We start from the raw sequence: 21,498 nt of genomic DNA, 5'->3' as shown, positions 1-21,498 counted from the left end.
AATATATATTTTAAAAAAATATTTTTATAAAATAATATAATTATTTTTATAAAAATATTTATCATTTAAAAATATAATTAGATAAAATATCATAAAAAGTTACTTGCCATTTGTCATTATTCATAAAATCCTCACCGCAACCTTTGACATTTTCAAAAGAATTTTGTTATTCATATCTTCAGACACTATAAATCATATTTATTTTTATTTTTTAATTTTTTTAATTTTATTTTTTTAAAATTAATAAATTATTTTATTCATCATTTATACATCACATATTTTATAAAAATATATATAATATATGATAAGTGAGAATATAAATAAAATTTTTATTGTAGAAACTCCAGGAACGGGTAAAAGGTGGTACAATTCACGACGGGTTGGACGTAGCAACTTGGGATCAATGGGGCAATTGGTGACGTCATATCACGTCACTACAGTGTTGGTGACGTATAAGAGGGCGTAACTGCCGTTGACGTTAGAGTCTTCTCTCCCTTATTTCCAGCCCGCCTCACCACTACCGCCCCTACACACGCACATTATATAATGTACGCCTCTTCCCCTCCTCAAACCCTCCCTCTCTCTCTCTCTGTCTCTCTCTCTCTCTCCTTGAGGCACAATCTTTGCACGATGCACCAAGCGATCCCTTATAGTCACAGAACATATTTCACGACCACCGACGGTCTGACGCGTCATCCAAGGGATACTCCCACCACCAGCAGCAACGGCGAAGGAAGCGAAGCCGAAGGCGCCACAAATGTGGGGAAAACGGTGTCAGAGAATGCCGTCATGGTTGTCGGCCGACGTGGGTGTTGCATGTGCCATGTCGTTAAGCGGTTGCTACAAGGTCTCGGCGTGAACCCCCCCGTTTTCGAGGTCGACGAGAAGGAGGAGGTGGCCGTCACAAGCCAACTGTTGAGAATCATGGGTGCCGTTGAGGATGGACAAGACGGTCAGGTACAGTTCCCGGTTGTATTCGTCGGGGGCAAGCTATTTGGCGGGTTGGAACGAGTCATGGCTACTCATATTTCGGGTGAATTGGTACCCATCTTGAAGCAAGCCGGGGCTCTTTGGCTTTGACGTCTGATTTGGAACTTTTTTTCTATTTGGTTGTTTTTTTCCCCCACTTTGTGTCATGTTATGTTCCTTCTCAAGAATTTTGGGAGATAGGAATGCAGGGTTTATATGTCTCTTTGGAATTTGAAAAGATACATGTAGATTAATGGAGATTTAATTTTGGGTCGTTCATGTGAAGATCACCATGGGCTTGATTGATTGGAAACTCTAATTGCGCATACCTGTATAAAAGAATGATCTTATGCTCATCATCACGATCTTCATGATCGTCATCTGATATGGTGCTTTCATATGAGTATTTTTATTTTTCCGTCAAAGCTGGTTACCGAGGGCCGCCTTCGAAAATGACCCTTCAGAATGCGCTGGGACAGACTGGATCTTTGCATTCAACGATATACTTCAGATGATTTCAACCATCCTTTTCCCATGAAAACATAAACAAATAAATAGAAATATGCCTAGCTACCCAGGTTTCAAGTTGCGTAAGGACTGACTGCAATGGCGATATCAATTATTTTATCACCGTCCCTTTCTTTGTGCGTGTGGGGGCGCGCGTGCGTGGGTAAATCTTCGTTTACTTCCAAAATAGTACAGCAGAATGAAATATTAATTTTCTGACCCAAATGGGTTTTTTCTTGGCAAGATGGATGTACTTCGTTCGGTACGTTTGATTATTTTTGCAGAGGAATGTTTTTCTTTTTATCATTAATCAGGACGCCCTAGGACGCAATGGTTGCAACCGTATAAAGTGTTTGCGCCTGAAATTCCAATTAAATGAATGTCTATACTATATCTAATTGTTATAATAATTTTTTTAATTTTTATTATTTTTCCGTTAAATCCGTTTGTATTATAATTAAGTCTACCACTTGAACCAGCCCCTCGTCCATTGACCGATACTCCTCAGTCGTTGCTCTCCCTCTCAAAGCAATCCGCTGCTGCGATATACATGCAAAAAGAATTTTAAAAAATTATTACAAATATATAAACTATTAATCTATTTTAAAAATACACGTAGTTTGAACTTGCTCATCATTTTCTTAATTCATGTAGTTTGAAAGCTACATTCTCTCGATCTTTTTTAGTAATCTAAAGTGAGTCTTGGGAGTCATGACAATTATATCTAGGCAGCCGGATAAGGTATAAGAATAAGAATGCAAAATCTAGAATCGGTTAGCAAGAGCTTTCCCATTTTGGTTCCTCTTAGGAGTCATCTAGTACTAGGTGGTGGTCCTTATCAAGTTCTTCAACCAGGTTCAGTGAAAGATAAGGAAAAGGAAAAATAAGATCATGAAGTTTAACCCAACGAGGACGAGGAAGAAGATGGTGATGATGAATAAGAACAAGCACAAAGTTAGAATAAAATTTTTTGGATCTAGATTTGCCGAAGTTTGGAAAAAACGAAAAGAAAATTTTATCCATACACATCAACGCTCAATGGAATCCATCTTTATGTTGTTTGTTTGAGGACAAATAGCATGGAGGTCAACCAAAGAGCTTTCAAGCGGGAGAGAGAGATGAAAAATAAAACTTTTTGTAAGTAGATCAACATATCTAAAAATATACTATGAAAAGGGAGATAAACAGAACTTTAGCGTGATGTTGAGGGAGCATAGTAGATCAACAGAGCTTTCAATGGAGTCAAGTTAGGGTTTTTACCTTGGTTCTTAGCTCCTTCTCAGGATGAAAAATGGAGGACCAAATAATGCTATAGGCATGTAGAGGAAGAAACACGAGTGATTGTGTAACAGCCTGCTAGAAATTTAATTGTGAAATTTCTATTAGCTTTAGGAATCTCGTGAAGACCCCATAAGTTTTCACGAATCTATTAATCGTATAGGTTTTAGTCTAACCACATAGTTAATATTATTATTTACTATGGTATCCGAAGTGTATTTTTTTTATTATTGGAGATAGTTAGAAGTGTCAAAATGTATTATGGTTTGTGCCATTAGACTCGGAGGGTTATTTAAGGTCTTATGGCGCAATAACACTTTTTCATATTTTCGGACTAAACGTCTGTTCAAAACTGTGGATATTATTGAATAAAAATATCTTGAGCTAATTTTTGTAGATATTATTGGATAAAAATATTTTAAACTAATTTTGTGGATATTATTGGATAAAAATATTTTAAACTAATTTCGTGGATATTATTGAGTAAGAGAGTCCTACACTTAACTCTCACTTCGGGTAAGAGAGTCTCACACTTAACTCTCACTTCGGGTAAGAGAGTCATACACTTAACTCTCACTTCAGCCTCATATCTTCCATATTCTGTCATGTATTGCTGTACATTACAAGTACATCATGCTAAGTATGTCATCTATTACATGTATGTCAAGTCATGTAATATTCACTGTTGCAAGCATGTCATGTTAAATATGTTGTCTATTATATGTTATGTCATATTACGAAATATTTCAATCTCAAGTTGGTCATGTATTTTAAGTTATGTTCAAGTCACGTTATGTTACTTCAGGGTTTCAGTCCTTTTGTATTCCAGTTACGTTTCATCTTAATTACTTATGTATGGGGTCACAGCAATTGTGACGCATACACTACGTAAGATACAGCAATTGTGACACGTAGAATACATGGGGCCACAACAACTATGGAGTATGTATTTAAGCAGTTAAAGAATAAGTTTCCGTAGAATACATGGGGCCACAACAACTGTGGAGTATGTATTTTTCATGTTAAGTCAAGTTTCAGAACAAGTTCATGATAAGTCAAGTTTCATATCACGTTCATGTTAAGTCAAGTTTCAGAACAAGTTCGTGATAAGTTAAGTTTCATATCATGTTCATGTTAATTCAAGTTTCAGAGTAAGTTTATGCTAAGTCAAGTTTCAGATCAAGTTCATGTCAAGTCAAGTTCAGTTCATGTTTCAATTTAAGTTATGTCAATTATGCTATGTTGTACGCCAAGTTATGCTTTAATTACTTATGAATTTGATTATGCATTTATACTTTTACTGTCATCCATGCATCATTAGCTTGTGTGGAAGTTTTTTCGTTAACTTACTGAGATTTGTAATCAAATCTCACTTTGGTAGTCCCAACTACCATTCCTCCCGAATGGTAGATCTTGTTACAGGACCTAAAAGAGAATCAGGAGCTGATCAACTAGACACAGTTGACTAAGTGACGGTGCGACATCAATGTTAATATAGTAATTAACGTAAATTACTACTTGTATGATTGAGTTGTATCTCTAGTACTTTTTGGATCATAACCATTTTGGACTAGTGTTGTGATCTTAGTTGTTCAATGGGTTTTTATGTATAAAGTATGTTTTAAGCATTTGTGATATTTTCAATTTTGTGCATAGTATTGCTAAAGAAAAAATTTATCCGCTGCGAATATTGCATATTGTTATATGCATGTTAGGAACATTGCATCTTATATGTCATGAACGAGGGCAGGTAACCTTGTGTTGCATGTCTTGACGCTTCAAATGTCCGTCCGATTCCAAATGGAATTTGGGGACGTCACAGATTGCACTTCAAGGTTTTCCCTTTGGAAATATGAGAACAAAACCTTAGATTCAAACTTGGAAACAAACCGAAAATGGATAAAGAAAAGTGAGCATCGCACGGTTTGGAGAAGAAGAAAGCTTTCTCTCTTTGTTGCTTAGGGGCCGATGGGTTGTGGATAAAGTACTTAGGAAGATTTTTGTTTCATTGATTTTGGTGTTGCCGTCGACTTGGGAGATAAAAAGGGCTTAAGTGACATTTGAGACTCATTCCCTTAGAAGCTAAAATGGATGATGAGGATTAAAATTTGAAAAGATATTTCCCTTAGTTAACAAATCAAGGATTGAGATTTAAAAGAGCTCTAAACTCAAAATAAATAAAATAGCAAAAATAAGTATACCCTTCCCTTATTTTAATAAGTCCCATTTAAGACATACTCATTTTAAAATCACAACAACTTAGCAATAATAAAATAAAATAATAAAAACCCAACCGTAAAAATAATTTGAAATAAATAGCCAATAAGTAATAGACAATATTAAATCTTATTATTTTTCAAAACAATTGCATTACATTTACACACTTCAAGACTTTATAATTTAACATACAATTTGAACTGTCATCAACGAAATTGATTGTTTGTTGAAAAATAATATGAAGAGTAAAAATAGAAGAACATATTAATTGCAATCAAAGCTTACAATGTCTTTTATGTCTAAATAGGAATTGTCCTCCTACCATAAGGTCTTTTAATTCTGTTATCAACTCTTGCTATTCTTCAGAACATTCAAAGAATTTGATGAGTTTTTGTCTATTGTCTTATCTTTATTTTTTAACACAAAAGGTCGACGACATCATCGTTCTCCTGGACTTAGAGAATTATTTATTTATTTTAGAGATGATAAATATACTACATATACAATTAACTATAACTTTTAAAATTAATAATAATATTTTTTATTAATATAAATATAATTTTTTAAAAAGAGTGAAGCATATCTTAAAATTGTTGACATATTTACTAAATTATCTATAAGTATATTGAGGTTTATATTAAAAATAAAACTATTAAAAGTAAATTATAAAAAAAATCATCTTAATTGATATTACTTGTATGTTATGTCAATTTTATTTTTATTTATAACATGCATAGTAATTTAATTAAAAACATTGCATTCAAAAATTTGTGTTAATTTACAAGATGTCTCTCTTGATCGACTTAATCAACAGCGGCACAAGAATTTTAATATTATCTCTATTGATCTTGTACAAGCTGACACAAAATGATGGATTATAGTAAAAATATCAAATGACTCATATTTTAAACTAATATTTTTGTTGGACTTGTATTAAACTTATTGCAGACAACTTTGATAAAACTATCGATGTTATAAATATATATTGGACTATCATGTTATATTTTGAACTAATGTTTCTATCTTCTAATCTATGCAAGCATATAATTATAGTATTCTACTTAATTATCATTACGCCCAAATATTTGCTAAAATTCATATTTTTTTCCTTTATGCCATAAATTATTAATTGAAATCAAATTTTTTTAATGAAATATATATATTTTAAATAATCATTTCACCTAACTAAGCAAATGTGTTTTGTACATTGATCATGTCACAGTAGATATATATATATATATATATAGAACCCCTTTAAAACTGTTCATCTGTTTTTAAGATTTTAACAGACCCCAATAAAATGACACCACATCAGCAATTCTATACAAAATATAGTATGATGCATTACATCCGATAAAATCAGGACTCCTAAGCAATTACATTGCTCATTCAAGGATTCAGTTTGATAAAACAAAGCCCCTCAAACATTCTAGAACCACTACACAATGATGTCGAAAGTTCTGTTGGCCACCAAGGTCCGTTGCCTAGCAAAAACCATTGTCATAGGAGACCAAGTTGTCGTGAACGAATTTAAAAATAAAAATAAAATAAACAGTAATTGCCTAGACCACCTCAATAAATAACCATATTTATTGAGTCAGTAGAAGGAGAGATGAACACATAAAAACCTTTATAAATAAATGGTAAAGAAAAAGTTGAAGAATTAGGTGATTAGGACAATACGACGGATGGTTGGAGATCTATTTCTCTATCCCAAGTTTCTCGAGCGCAAAACCAGATTTTAGTCCCAAATTCAGTGAAGACCTTGAGGACAGCAAGTGCTTTCTATCACAACAAACTACGCTCATAGGAGATCTATTTCTCTATCCATACCATATCGTATCAGATTTTAGTCCCAAACTCAAACACAAAGTGCAATTGCTAGGCAAAGGCAGAGACGCTCATAGGAAGACATCCAAAGAGGTGGCGCAATGATGCAACGGGCAACATCTTCTGCAAGCACTTTTGCAGCTGTCAGGGTTGCCTTTACTTTTAGTACAATAGTACAACCACATCGTCCATTTTTGAAAGGTCATTCTTTGGGTTTTTTTTTTAGGCTTGTTTCTGGGTTTTTCCTTCTTTCTTCTTAGTTTTATTTGTCATTTCTGAAAAATTTTCTAGCAGCTTAGTTTTTAGCTTCGCCTTGCAAATTTGAGCTTCTCGAGTTAAGTTTCGAAACGGATTTATGAGTTTTGCTTTCAAGGGGGAATGATATCAATTTGTTGGAGAACGAAATGATATCAATTCATTCCTCATGAATTTCAGATAATCCTCCTCTTTGTGCGTTGCGGTCCTATAGTTAGCCAAATGGAATGCCTACATGGCAACTGGCTATTGGAAGCTGTTTTTTGAGGAAACCAATGCGACCGAGAAGAAGGTTATCTCATATATGTGTGTGTGTATAAAATTTACTTGAAATTAGAAAATCAAAAAAATAAGTTTAATTGAACTCATGAAAAATAAAGGTACGTATAATTGCTATTTTATACTGTATGTTACATGTAAATCAATTGGTCGGTTGTATTCTACGACTAGCTGACTTAGCATCTGGATTTCATGAGCTTAATAAGCCTGCACCGAATGCTGCTGCCGATATTTCCTCTAAGCCCAGCCGTCAAGGCCTGATAATGGGCCTCAGAGTTCTCTTTTCTCAGGCCCAATCTAAAGCTCACAATTTCAAGTTAAGGGTATGTTAGAGCATCCACATCCCATTCTTTATCCCCATCCCTATAATTTAATTCAAAATCATATTTTCTTAAATTTTTTCCTAAATTTTATTCACCTTTCAAAAATCTCCTACATCCCATTTCTCATCCCTATCTCTATTCTTAAATAATATTTTTTTATTCTTTTTTATTACTTTTTTCTTTCACTTCTATTTACAAATTTAACTACTCAATATTTTTTTCTTATTTTTTGAACTATTACTCTAGTGAATATTTTAAACAAAAATTTAAATTATTTTTTTGTGAATATGAGAATATTTTTAAAATTAATTTTTTTATATTTTCATAATTAATTAAATTATTTTTAAAGCTATTATTTAAACTATAATAAATATGAGTATGAGAGAAAGTGTAGATGATTGAAAAATTATTTATTTAATATATTAAAATAAAATATTGATAAAAATAATTTAGGGAATAAATAGTAAATCCTCAAATATGGAGACTTACTGTTTAGTTCCTAAATATTTTTCCTAAAATAGAGATCTGGATGTGGAGATATTTTGATCAAAACTCTAAAATAAACTCCAAATTATAAAAAATATAATACTTTAAAAAATCGGATGGGAATGCTCTTAGCTTTACATCCACGCTGTCTCTCCGAGTCAAAACTCAAAAGTGCCATGGCAGCTACGTAATGACCAAAAAACCTTTCAATACATGAAATATCTTCCCATCGTAATATCATATCCGGTATATATACGTAAATTGCGCTCCTGGTCAGTTGCTGTATAAAGTAAAGGACGAAAGAGCATTTCCCTCCCCAATTTTAAACCCGTCTTGCTCTCCAAGCCGAAAAAGAAAGCGAAGAAAGGCGAAAGGAAAAAAAAAATTATTAACGAAAGCAGAAACAGATCGGAGAAGAACTGGGGGGAAGCTTACGATGATGAGGCTTTTCAGAGGAAGAGACAATTCCTCCTCCGATGCCTCTCCCCAACCCTTCTCTCCCTCTCCCTCCCTGGCGCCGCCGGTGACCGGCCCTGCGAGGCCGATCCGACTCGTCTACTGCGACGAGAAGGGGAAGTTTCGAATGGATCCCGAGGCCGTCGCCGCGCTTCAGCTTGTCAAGGGGCCAGTTGGCGTTGTCTCCGTCTGCGGCCGCGCTCGCCAGGGCAAGAGTTTTATTCTTAACCAGGTGCTTTTTGGGTGTTGTGAAACTTAGGTTTGTGGCGTTAGGTATAGCTCGGTTAGTGCTTTGATCTCCTTGGTTTGTAAAGTGTGAATTGAGAAGTTTTCTTAGGGTTTCTTGGGCAAGGGAACTGTCTCATTGTGTCGACTGGGGAGTAGTTTTACGTTTCTGAGCAATTTCGAGGAGCTTTTAGTTGGGGCATTGCTTCTCTGGGGATGTCGAAATCCTCGTTTCAAAGCAGGGATTTTGGCATGCTAATTTAAGAATGCACTTGTGATTTCATTCAATGCTGGAGGTTTTATTAGCTAGTTATCATTTTGATAAGTTATTAGCTAGTTATCATTGCCAGCAAAGTACCTTTCAGCAGCAATTTCAAGAGTATCACTGCCTCAGGATGTTAACATCTTTGGACCCTAGGATTAGTTGGGACACCGTTCATGGACACCTGGTGCCAATTAAAAAAAAAAATCTTTGGGATGGAGATTATAACGCAGCTCTATATAGAAGTGGTAATATGTTATTCGATCCGTTAATCTAACATGAATACGACACTATAATAGTGGATTATGGTTTAGTTTTAATGGGTTTGGGTCAAAACGGATTGATTTATTAAGATAAGATTGCTTAAAGGGTTGATAACGGATTAACCCGTTTTAATCCATTATAACCCGCTATGACACGTTAGAAAAGTTAAAATTACAATTATACCCTTATACCTAAAAGTAAAATTGTTAGAATTTTAATTTTGATATTTTTATTGTTTGAATTGTAATTTTGGACTTGTAGTTAGTTTTATAATTTTTATAGATATTATGAGTTTAACATTTATATAAAATTATACTAAATTTAATCATATCAAATGAGTTAATTTTGGGCCTATTTAATTCATTTATATAAACATTTTGAAATAGATCATATCGTGTCATATTAACTTATTTTGTAATATTCACTAATGGGTCAAAACGGGTTGACACGACACGACCTGTTATGTTAATGGGTTGTGTTAGGGTTTGAAATTTTGACATGATAAACTTAACGGATTGGATTAGGGTTGGCCTATATAGTATAATATGCATGCTTTAACATGACACGAACACGACCTGTTAACACGATCTGTTAACACGATTTGACACCTCTAGCTCTGTAGCTTTTAGTGTATTGACTGAACATGCAGCTTACCAAAAAATGTGAATTGTTTCAGATGTGCTTAAAATTGATCTTTCACTTTCTGGTAGGTTCTTCTTGCTATTTTAGCCATGGCGAGTGAGTCCATGACAAGAAGTCTGGACAAAAGAGGCAGCACTACAGCAGAAACTAATCTTAGTTATGGGAGTATGATAGTATATGGGGCTGATATGTACAATTATTGGCATAAATAGTTATTCATTCTCGTGTTGGAAGCCTGAATATTTCTCCGCCTCCTTTAAGCTGACCCGGACCCCCCCTCCCAAAAAAAAAAACTGCTTCTTTCCTTTCATATTATCAACAGTTCTGAAAAGATAGAAAATAGAAAACAAAGTTACAATACCATAATCAATGATAAAAAACCCCTAGGGGTTGGCTCAAGTGGTAAAGGCCTTAGGCTTGAGGGTATGCTCCTCCTAGGTCTAAGGTTCAAATCCCATTGGGTGTAAACAATTTCTAGGGGCCGTCAGGCTAGATGATTTTTTTCTTGAATTACCCGAGTTGCATTTGTGAAAAACTCCTTGTCGAGAGCTTGTGCACCCTCAAGATTAGTTAGGATGCTGTTTCCAAACACTCGATGCCAATAAAAATAAAAGTCAATGATCAAATTATCGATCATAAACAAATCCTCAAATGATTCATGATTGTTAAAATTATTTTGTTTGTGTATTACCTTGATAAATGATCAAATTTTTTATTTTTGATAGATGATAAATGATCAGATTTTTTGAGTCGCAACTTAACCAAGTATCATGCTTTAAATTTCTGTGTTGTAGCTTCTTGGGAGGAGTAGCGGATTTCAAGTAGCATCGACTCATCGTCCATGCACAAAGGGACTTTGGTTGTGGAGTGCACCCTTGAAGAGAGTTGCTCTTGATGGAACCGAGTTTAATCTCTTACTATTAGATAGTGAAGGAATAGATGCTTATGATCAGACGGTCAGCCTTCACACCTGTACACTGCATAACTACTACTTAAGACATTGCTTCAGAAGTTTTTTTTTTGATAAGTAGACATTGCTTCAGAAGTTCCTTTTAACTGTGTGATATTTTCATCCTACTTTTCTCACAGGGAACATACAGCACCCAAATATTCTCCTTGGCTGTCCTCTTATCAAGCATGTTTATCTACAACCAGGTTGGGCAGCTTATGCGGAGACCTTGATCCTTCTGGAAGATATCACATGCATATAATAGTTGAAGATGTCTTATTCTTCTTTTAATTGATTAAATGTGATCTGATACAGTTTTTTTTTACCTCAAGTTGTTGGAGTCTACTATAACATCCCATGTACTTGGGCTATGCCTATTCCTTTATTGATATTAATAAAGTTTTTACCTATAAAAAATGTAGTATACTGTTCATAAGAGTGTTTATTTTTACTCCTTTATGGGATATTATGTTTTTTATTGGATTTCTTGCTAGATCTGCCTATTGATGCCATTCCTCTTAATTAGATGGGCGGTATAGATGAGGCTGCACTTGATCGTCTTTCTCTTGTCACTCAAATGACAAAACATATTCGTGTCAGAGCATCTGGAGGAAGGACTTCGGCTTCTGAACTTGGGCAATTCTCCCCAATCTTTGTTTGGCTTCTAAGGGTAACTTGTTATGTGTGATAGTGTTTTCCTATGCCTGACAAAAACATACATGGGTGTGTGTAAAATGGTTTTTGATGCCATAAAGTTGCTATTCATTACTTAGTGGCTTATATTTTGCTTCTTTTTCTTCTATTTTAGGAGTTTGAATGGTTATTTTGTGTAATAATTAACTTCTCCCTTGCAGGATTTCTATTTGGATTTAGTAGAGGAAAATAGAAGAATAACACCTCGTGATTACTTGGAGCTTGCTTTAAGGCCTGTTCAAGGTGGTGGAAAAGATATAGCTTCAAAAAATGAGGTATTATCTGGTTCTTATTTAAGTTATTCTGACAAGTTTATGAGGGGATTTACTTATATATATATATATATATATATATAAAAAGAATACTAGGGGATAATGTGAGAAATCTTGTGTTCATTCTATGCTTGTTGTTAAGTGTACCTTGTGGGATGCTCTGCTCTGATCTAGGTAACCTATACACTTTTGAAAAAGGCTGGGTTTATGTTCATCATGTGGTGAACACCAACAATCTATTTGTTTCAGAAGATCTATCATAATTGGATCAACATTTTAAGCCAAATGTAGATCAAGCTTTCATGTTTGGAATTTTGCAACATGCAGTGGTTTCAATAGACCTATCATGGGCTGTTATAAAATGATGTGGAGGTTAACATTGGATTTGAATCTTTCTTCTTTTCTTTTTTCCTTTTCCCAGTGGTGCTAATTTTCTAACTATATTTATCGATAGATTCGGGATTCTATCAGAGCTCTTTTTCCTGATAGAGAATGCTTCACACTTGTCCGACCTTTGAACAATGAAAGTGATCTCCAGAGACTTGATCAAATATCGGTTAGTACCTTATGGTTCCCATATATTCTATTATTCTTCTTTTTGGGGGTCATCTTGTTTACTTTATTGTCTTCTCATTCTATTATATTGCTTGTTTAACCCCTAAGGGTTGGCTCAAGTGATAAAGGCCTTGGGCTTGGGGGTATACTCCCCCTAGGTCTAAGGTTCAAATTCCCTTGGGTGCAAACAATCTCTAGGGGCCATCAGACTGAGGATTTTTCTCTTGAATTACATGAGGTGCACTTGCAGTAAACTCATTGCCGAGAGCCTGTGCATCATCGAGATTAGTTAGGGCGTTGTTACCGAACACCAAGTGTCAATAAAAAAAAAAAAAAAAAAAAAAAATTGCTTGTTTACTCAAGTCTTGTTTTGCATTCAGTTGGACAAACTAAGGCCTGAATTTAGATCTGGACTGGATGCATTGACAAAGTTTGTTTTTGAGAGAACAAGGCCAAAACAAGTTGGGGCAACAGTAATGACAGGTCCTATACTCGTTGGAATTACAGAATCTTATCTAGATGCTCTCAATAATGGTGCAGTGCCTACAATATCCTCCTCATGGCAGGTTAGTATTGCTTCTAAAAGGCCCACTTCCATCCCATTGCCTTTACAAATGCAATGCATTCTTCTTCAAAAACTGTGCATTCATAATTGTGCAACTCTTTTCTCTTAATGCGTTTCAGCTGGTATAAAGTAATTGTTTTCACTCTGTTGCATAACATTGAATATTCAGTTATGGCATTTTTCTTTACATAAATTCTATGGTAGTGTTTACACGAGAAGAAAATTACCATTGTGCAGACCATATTTAAAATCTTGGGGCAAGAAGGATCACAATATTTAAAGAAAACTATCCCATATATCATATGATTCACTGATATGCTTCCCCCCTCATTAATATAGTTCTTTATTATTTTTTCCTCAGAGTGTTGAAGAAGCTGAGTGTAGAAGAGCCTTTGATTCTGCTACTGAGGTTTATAAGTTGTCTTTTGACCGTTCAAAGCCAGCTGAGGAAGTAAGTGTTATTTTGACTTCTCATTCTTAATTGTTTCTATTATTTTCTAATTCCAGCATTGCAGGCTGCATTAAGGGAATCGCATGAAGAAGCTGTTCAAAAATCTCTAGCTGTGTTTAATGCTGGTGCTGTAGGAGCTGGTTCCACTAGGAAGAAATATGAGGAGTTTCTCCAGAAGTTTTTCAGAAAAGAATTTGAGGTAACTGTTTTCTGAAAAATACCATTATAAAATGCTCAAAACATGGTTTGAAAAATGATCTGGACCTCAGTCAGTTAGTTTATCACATGCATGCGGATGTTCTTGCACACAGGTGTGTTTTTTGTTCTTATGTAAGCCAACTACCCCCCTGTACAATAGTATAGACTTGTGAGCAATGGAATCTGTGCAGGTGTTTTTTCTTCCTAATTGGTTATTTGTACACGTATAGATGTTATTAATCTGCATTTGAATCTACATGGCAATGGCGTGTTTGACCTGATTTCATTAACGTCAATTTGTCCATTGATGCAGGATTATAAGAGGAATGCATATATGGAGGCTGACTTGCAATGTTCAAATGCTATACAAAGCATGGAAAAAAGGATGAGAGCAGCGTGCCACGCTTCTGATGCAAATATAGATAATGTTGTTAAGGTATTGTGATTTTCTTGCTACAATTTCTTTCTCACTGCCTTTTGTTAGAAACACAATTTGATGGTGCTTCTATGAAGCCAATACAATATAATAGGCACATATCGTGAATTCTTTCTTGGATTGCTTGTTTGTGTCTAAATCCAAGCGAATAACCTCTGTACTCATTAGAAAGACGTTAAGTTCTCTTTTATGATACTTTTGTATACATCTATATCAAAGTTGATAACTTTTGCATACAATATATTTCTGTTTTTTTTTTTTTTTTTATAGGTAATCAAGAAGTTATATTCATAGAAATAGGCAAAGCCCAGGTACACATGAAAAATACATGAGGAACACCTGGCTAGAGGTTACAAGAGAAAGTAGAAGGTCATAGACCCTTAGCCTGTTACAAACTATGCCCCCCGCCCATAAGAACAATGACTAAAGAAAGAAAACTTTTAGCTCATCCATTGTTCTCTCTTGATCTTCGAAACTTCTAACATTTCTCTCCCTCCAAATACACCAACACATACATATTGGGACCATTCTCCAAATTGCCGCTACCTATGAATTGCCATGGAGTCCTCTCCAGCTTGCTAGGAAATGCACCAATCTAAAAGGCATAACCCAAGACAATCCGATTCTTGAGAAAAAATCATCCCATATGATCCTGGCCACCTCATAGTGTAAAAGTAGATGATCTACTGATTTGCCATGCTTCTTACACATACAACACCAATCCAGCACAATTACCTGTTGTTTCCTCAGATTATCTGTAGTAAGGATCTTATCAAAAACATCAAAAGATGCTTTTGATAGAGCTTTCGTCTGCCATATGCTCTTCCATGGGAACATTGTCCTTCCAGGGCTTGTTAGTGCTTGATAAAATGAACTAACAGAGAAAATACCTTTCTTGGAATGGCTCCAATGCATCTTGTTTTCAGCCCCCCCTGAAATACTTATGGAATACAAAGCTACAAAGAACTCTGTAATAGACTCCAATTCCCAATCTTGGGCTGCCCTATTAAAATCAATATTCCATTGAGGGAACCATTTGAAAAGGCCAAAAGATCGGCAATCACTGCACCCTTTTCTCTAACAAGCTCAAAGATAGCAGGGAAGTTGTCTCGGAGATGATGGTTACCACACCATTTGTCATGCCAAAAACTGACACGAGAGCCATCGCCCACAACAAAACATTCATGCCCTTGAAAGGACTCCCAAAGACTCCTAATATATTTCCACAACCCCACTCCATGCGTATCTCCTACCTTATTCGAGCACCATCCTTGCCAAGCCTCCCCGAACTATGAATCAATAACAAACTTCCATAAGCCTCCCTTTCGTGTGTGTACCTCCACAACCATTTGCCCGAAAGAGCTTGATTGAATTTCGTCAAGAGGCGAATCCCCAAACCTCCCCCAGAAATTGGGGTAAAAACTGTTGACCAATTAACCAATTGGAAATTCAGACTTCTAACTCACTTTGGTATGTGAAAATTCAGACTTTTAATCTTCTTTTTCTTGTATTTCATGTACATTTGTGTGTGTGTAGATGTGTGTGTATACTTTGTGTTTGTCTTGAGTGGTGAACGAGTAATTTGGCTGAAAGCCCCCAAGCAAAATTTCATGGTTCCACTCCAACTTTGGTTTGTATTTCTAGCATAGGAGTTGATGTCTTGTGTGAATTGAAGAGGAACAAAACTTGCTATTTGAGCTAATTCGATCTTGACATGCTACTCTTACGCGGGATTGAGTTTTTCTAATGCTTGATCTAATTATCTAAAATTTTCCACCTTAAGCATTAGCTGCCTAAGACTCCTTACTGGCTAGAAATTCCCTTTTGGCTTGGCTTAACCCAGGTCAGTTAGTTTTACAAGTGGCACAATCACCATGTTTGTTGGAGTGCTGTTTCTCGATTCATCCAGTTATCACTGTCAATTGTCAATATTTAAATAGCTAGTTGGTTACTGTAATTGTTACTAGCTCAAAATATTGTTGACTTCTGTCAACTTGACACATCACAGCATTGAGTGAGGGTTAGTCAAATTGCACGTAGGTGAGCTGATTAATTGATCTTAGTGGAGAGAGAGGTGTACTTCCATGAAATACACATCCTATATCTTGGACGAGTTTACAGAAACTGTCTTTTCTTTTAGAAGATGAGAAATGGGACAATCTGATGAGCCAACCTTGCTTTCATCAGTGCTTTCTCATGAACTTTTCCCAGGCACGTGTTTCACCTTATGCATCTGTCTAGCATATATATGAAATTATTGGTCTTTATTCAAGACAAATTAGCACAAATCTTCCAATTTTGGGGCAAGGGCTACTACATCTCTAGTTTTCTCTGTAAAGCATATATCGGTTACAAGTTAGATCATTGAGCTTTACTTTCATAGGTCCAGTGAATTTAACAAATTTTTAATATCTACTCCTTTTCGCTTCATTTGTGTTAGCAGCTAAATTTTTTATCCTGTTTTAATCGTGCCTTTAGTTTGTCTAGAAGTATCTCTAGAGCAAATAACACTTTTCCTTATGATTCTGTATGATATATAACACATGCTGTCTTTATTACCTTAATGCATGGTCTATGCCATGAAAGTTCTGACCGAATACATCTTCTCCCATTGAGTTTAATCGTAAATATGTTATGCAGGTTCTTGATGCTCTTCTATCTGAGTATGAAGCATCATCTCATGGCCCAGGAAAATGGCAGAAACTGGCTGTGTTTTTGCAACAGAGGTTTGTAGCAATGTTCTTTTGTTTGGTTTTTGCTGTTGGCAGTCTTTACACAGTTCTGTATTGGGTTTTATATCTATCTAACGCTGTATAACTCCCCAGTTTGGAAGGTCAAGTGCGCGACCTTGCCAAGAAGTTAATAGATCAAGTCAGATCAGAGAAGAGTTCACTTGTGCTTAAATGCCGCTCCATTGAAGATAGGATGGGGTTGCTTAACAAGCAGCTGGAAGCTAGCGAGAAGTATAAATCTGAATATCTGAGGCGTTATGAAGATGCTATCAATGACAAGAAGAAGCTTGCTGATGAATATATGAGTCGCATAACTAATTTGCAGGGAAATTGCAGTTCATTGGAAGAAAGAAGTTCGAGCTTGATGAAAGCTTTGGATTTTGCCAAACAAGAATCATTGGACTGGAGAAGAAAATATGACCAGATCATATCGAAACAGAAAGCTGGAGAAGAACAAGCCAGTTCAGAAATTGCAGTTCTCAAGTCCCGAAGTAGTGCTGCTGAAGCTAGGCTTGCAGCTGCTCGGGAACAAGCTCAATCTGCTCAAGAGGAGGCGGAAGAGTGGAAAAGGAAGTATGATATTGCTGTGAGAGAAGCAAAAGCTGCTCTAGAGAAGGCAGCAGTTGTGCAAGAACGCACAAATAAACAAACACAACAGAGGGAAGATGCTATAAGGGAAGAATTTTCTGGCAGTTTGGCTGAAAAGGTCAACTCTCTCTCTCTCTCTGTCACACACACACCCTTCACATACGCACACATGTTCTATGTGTTCTACATGTTTTCAATCAATTCATTAGCATGGTGCTTGATAATTGAAAAGAAAAAAAAGATGACATGTTTGCTTTATCAATAAAAATATCCAGGATGAGGAAGTAAAGGACAAGGCAGCAAAGCTTGAGTATGCTGAGCAGTGTTTGACAACTCTAAAATTAGAGTTGAAGGTGAGCTTCTTGGATCTTTACGATAACGGCTCTTGTATGATGCCTCTCTCATTTAGATGTACACATACCCTCACAAACACATTCATTTCATGAAGTCCATTTATTTGGCTGTAAGTATGATATTGAGTGGTACTTAACTGGCAATTCCTTTGCAGGTTGCAGAGTCAAAAGTGGAGAGTTATGATGCAGAATTATCATCGCTCAAGTTTGAACTGAAAGAGTTGAACGAGAAGTTAGATGGTGTAAATGATAAGGCCAAATCATTTGAGAGAGAGGCAAGGATGCTAGAACAGGAGAAGATACATTTGGAGCAGAAATACATATCGGAGTTCAAACGGTTTGATGAGGTGCAGGAAAGGTGCAAAATTGCCGAAAGAGAAGCTAAGAGAGCAATTGAAGTAGCTGATAAAGCTAGGGCTGAAGCAGGTACTGCCCAAAAGGATAAGAATGAGATGCAGAGATTGGCAATGGAGAGATTGGCCCAAATTGAGAGGGCTGAGAGGCAAATTGAAAATTTGGATAGACAGAAGAATGACTTGGCACATGAAATAGAGAGAACACGCATATCAGAGATGGATGCCCTTTCGAAAGTTGCACTATTAGAGGCAAGAGTTGAAGCAAGGGAGAAAGAAATAGAGTCACTACTTACATCAAACAATGAGCAAAGGTCCACTACAGTGCAAGCCCTTCAGAGTCTTCTGGACTCTGAACGGGCAGCACATGTAGAGGCTAGCAACAGGGCAGAAGCCCTCTCTCTTCAGTTACAAGCCGCACAGGCAAAAATTGATATTCTCCAGCAACAGTTTACCAAGGTTCGTCTAAATGAAACAGCATTGGATAGCAGGCTCAAGACTGTTTCCCATGGAAAACGTCCCAGGGTAGAGGATTTTGAAATGGGTGTGGAGTCTGTTCAGGACATGGACACAGGTGACAAAATCTTGAGAGAAAATAAGAAGTCGAGGAGCACAACTAGCCCACTGAAGTATGTGCACACAGAAGACGGTGGTTCAGTCTTCAGGGGCAATGAGGATAGCGATAGCCAGCAAACCAATCAGGAGGATTATATGAAATTCACCATTCAGAAACTTAAGCAGGAACTAACAAAGCATAACTTTGGTGCTGAACTGCTGCAGCTGAGGAATCCCAACAAGAAAGACATTCTTGCTCTGTACGAGAAATGTGTTCTCCAGAAGTCATGACAAACCATTCAAAAGACTTGTAAGGGAAGGTGCTTGTAATCTACCGAAGTTCACTTGATAAATTAGCATAGTACCAGAGCAATAAGTTGTCGAGGGGTTGGTTTCCTAATAAATCTTATCAACGTGTTTATCTAGGCATAATTAGGAAGATGGTATTTTTAAGGTTAGGGCCTGTGAGCTTATCCTCATTGGTTTGTAGATTGAAGCTTTGAAATTTGGCTTCACTGGTAGTGGTGCATCCTGTGCAATTCGCCATTTAGCACCATCATCAGGCACTAGCGTGTGCAGAATAGGTTAGATTTGCAAGTTTTGTTTTTCTTTTGTTTTCCGAGCCAATTTATTCTCGTTTAAGGGCTTTTTTTTATGGGTGCTTTCAGATTTACTTGTGTGGGCATGTACTTCGGCCATTGAACTCATTTGACTGTCTGATCTGTGTGGTTGAAGTGCCAAATGGACGATTGGCGTGGGCCTAGTAGTGTTGGACCAGCATCGTGTAACTAAATTCCCATCTGAAGGGAAAACGAACAGTATGTATCACGCTTGTTTGTTATTGTTTTTATTTTCATTTTGAATTTGCTTCTGCTTATATGTGCCACCTTTACTACTTTTCTCATATTTTCTTTGTTGGTTTGGGAACTTAGGTTCTATTTAGATAGTAAAAGTATTTCATCTCATCTTATTATTATAATTTTTAAAAATTTTCATACAAAATATAATAAATAATTCAATTTTTTAAAATTTTAAAACAATAATAATATTAAAAAATAATATTTTATTCAACTTTTATTTAAAATCATCTAATCTTATCTCACAATTTAAACCGTATTTTAAGAAATTAAAATCATCCACTATTTTAACAATATTCTAATGGACCAATTCTTATCAAATGGTTTTGTTTTGTTTTTAAGAAACTAAACTGCAAATTAATTCCATAGAAAAGAGATCCCAGACGGAATGGGTATATCCCGCCCTTTTAATTGCACTTCTAATATAGCTTCAGGGATAGTTTATGCATTAAAATAAGAGTTAATATATAACCAATTTTATGTATTCTTTGCAATATCTACTGATTTAATGGCTTAAAACTATTATTTTATATTAACAAAAAGTGATTTAATCAATTATATTAATAGAGTGTATAAAAAATATATAAAAATAATCGTATATAAAATTTTTGTTAAAATAATTAGTCCTGCCTACACGATGTGTAAGTATGAGAATGCCATTTCAGCCTAATGGAAACTCCAATGGGCCTCTCGTGTCTCAAAGTCTCGTTATTTTCAAACCTCCGTGAAACAGAAAAAGAGTTTTACTACATAAAATTACATATAAATTGTGTACTAACTTATATATTAATATTAATTTTTTTATATTTAAAATTTATATTAATATTAATATTAATAAAATTTATTTTTTATTTAATTATTTTAAATTAATATATATATTAATATGTAGTTATGATTATAATTAGATTTTTTTTCATTCTATGACGTCTTTGAATTGTGAATTTTTTGTCTTGTGAATACAGGGTCTAAACGTTAAAAATGCAGTTACGTGTTGACAAGTTTCTACGACCATCGGAGGATAATCAATTATGCAACGACAAACGAGTTTTTTCTTGGTCGACAAGTTTAAAGTTGTATTTTCTCCGTTGGTTGCTTGGAAGCCACGTATTGACTCCGTACGCCCTCAAGCATAATAAGTTTCCTGACTTAAATAATAGGACGAGGCTGCAAGATGGGCCACCAAATGTGTAATTTGTTTTTTTTTTTTTAAATAATTTTTTCTTTAAAAAATAAAAATTTATTAAAAAATATTTACTAAACCATGAAGTAAAAAGGTACAAAAAATGGATAGATATCCTCGGTTGGAATAGTGTTTTCCTAAATAATAAGGTGCGATCGAGGTTTACTGCATGCATCTTCACTATCTCTTAATTAAAAATAAATAAATAAAAGACCAAAGTCTAATTCGTAAAAATGGAATGCTGCAAATTAAGTTTGTTTGAAGAGTGTGTAGTTTAAATGGTTCACATTAATTAAGGTCACATATATAATCCGTATGTATATAAACGACGTAATTAAGTATATAGGTAATTGCGCTAATTGTGTTTTGATATTTATGCATATATATCACATTGGCCGCCTGTAACATTAATCTTTCTCATTTTCTAGATTATTAAAATATTCATCTTTAAGATTTTAAACAATACTATAAAAACTAATAATAAAAAAATGAAGATATATACGAGTTTATAAAAACTAAGCCGGGTTTATACATAAAAGTAGTACTTGTCTAATTTTCATTTATTAAACAAACAAAACTCAAATTAATCAACCTCAAGTTGTTATCAAAGACATGCTTTTGTGATGATACGATTAAAAAGGTGCAAATTTCTTCATTTTTAATCCCCGAGAAATCGAAGACCTAAAAGAACAACCAAAATATTTATATTTCATATATGAACATGGAATGTTGTGTACAACCAAAACTTGAAAGAGTTCTAAATGTAAA

General features: G+C 35.2%; 2 protein-coding genes across 3 annotated transcripts; both read left to right on the top strand.

The window, feature by feature from the left end:
• The first annotated feature begins 530 nt into the window (after positions 1-530).
• Positions 531-1,325, top strand: LOC122275274 (glutaredoxin-C9-like). Its single transcript, XM_043084261.1, has one exon. The coding sequence runs from the start codon at positions 547-549 to the stop codon at positions 1,078-1,080; it is 534 nt and encodes a 177-aa protein (XP_042940195.1). The 5' UTR covers positions 531-546; the 3' UTR covers positions 1,081-1,325.
• A 7,116-nt stretch (positions 1,326-8,441) lies between these two features.
• LOC122275880 (guanylate-binding protein 2-like) lies at positions 8,442-19,570 on the top strand. Of its 2 annotated transcripts, XR_006228714.1 has the most exons (15): positions 8,442-8,832; positions 10,788-10,949; positions 11,083-11,148; positions 11,469-11,612; positions 11,797-11,910; positions 12,362-12,463; positions 12,843-13,028; positions 13,389-13,478; positions 13,543-13,677; positions 13,990-14,112; positions 16,753-16,838; positions 16,938-17,550; positions 17,708-17,785; positions 17,941-19,277; positions 19,362-19,570. XR_006228714.1 is itself a non-coding variant. In XM_043085187.1 (14 exons), the coding sequence occupies exons 1-14, from the start codon at positions 8,581-8,583 to the stop codon at positions 18,982-18,984; spliced, it is 3,195 nt and encodes a 1,064-aa protein (XP_042941121.1). In that variant the 5' UTR covers positions 8,442-8,580; the 3' UTR covers positions 18,985-19,570. The 2 variants fall into 2 exon arrangements, 1 of the variants encoding a protein (XP_042941121.1); XM_043085187.1 differs by having other exon boundaries at positions 17,941-19,570.
• The last annotated feature ends 1,928 nt before the right edge of the window (positions 19,571-21,498 follow it).

The sequence above is a fragment of the Carya illinoinensis genome, chromosome 9, assembly GCF_018687715.1.
Source record: "Carya illinoinensis cultivar Pawnee chromosome 9, C.illinoinensisPawnee_v1, whole genome shotgun sequence".
In the NCBI taxonomy this organism is placed as follows: domain Eukaryota; kingdom Viridiplantae; phylum Streptophyta; class Magnoliopsida; order Fagales; family Juglandaceae; genus Carya; species Carya illinoinensis.
Note: the sequence above shows the minus strand (reverse complement) of the source record. Positions and strands in the feature narration are given on the sequence as shown.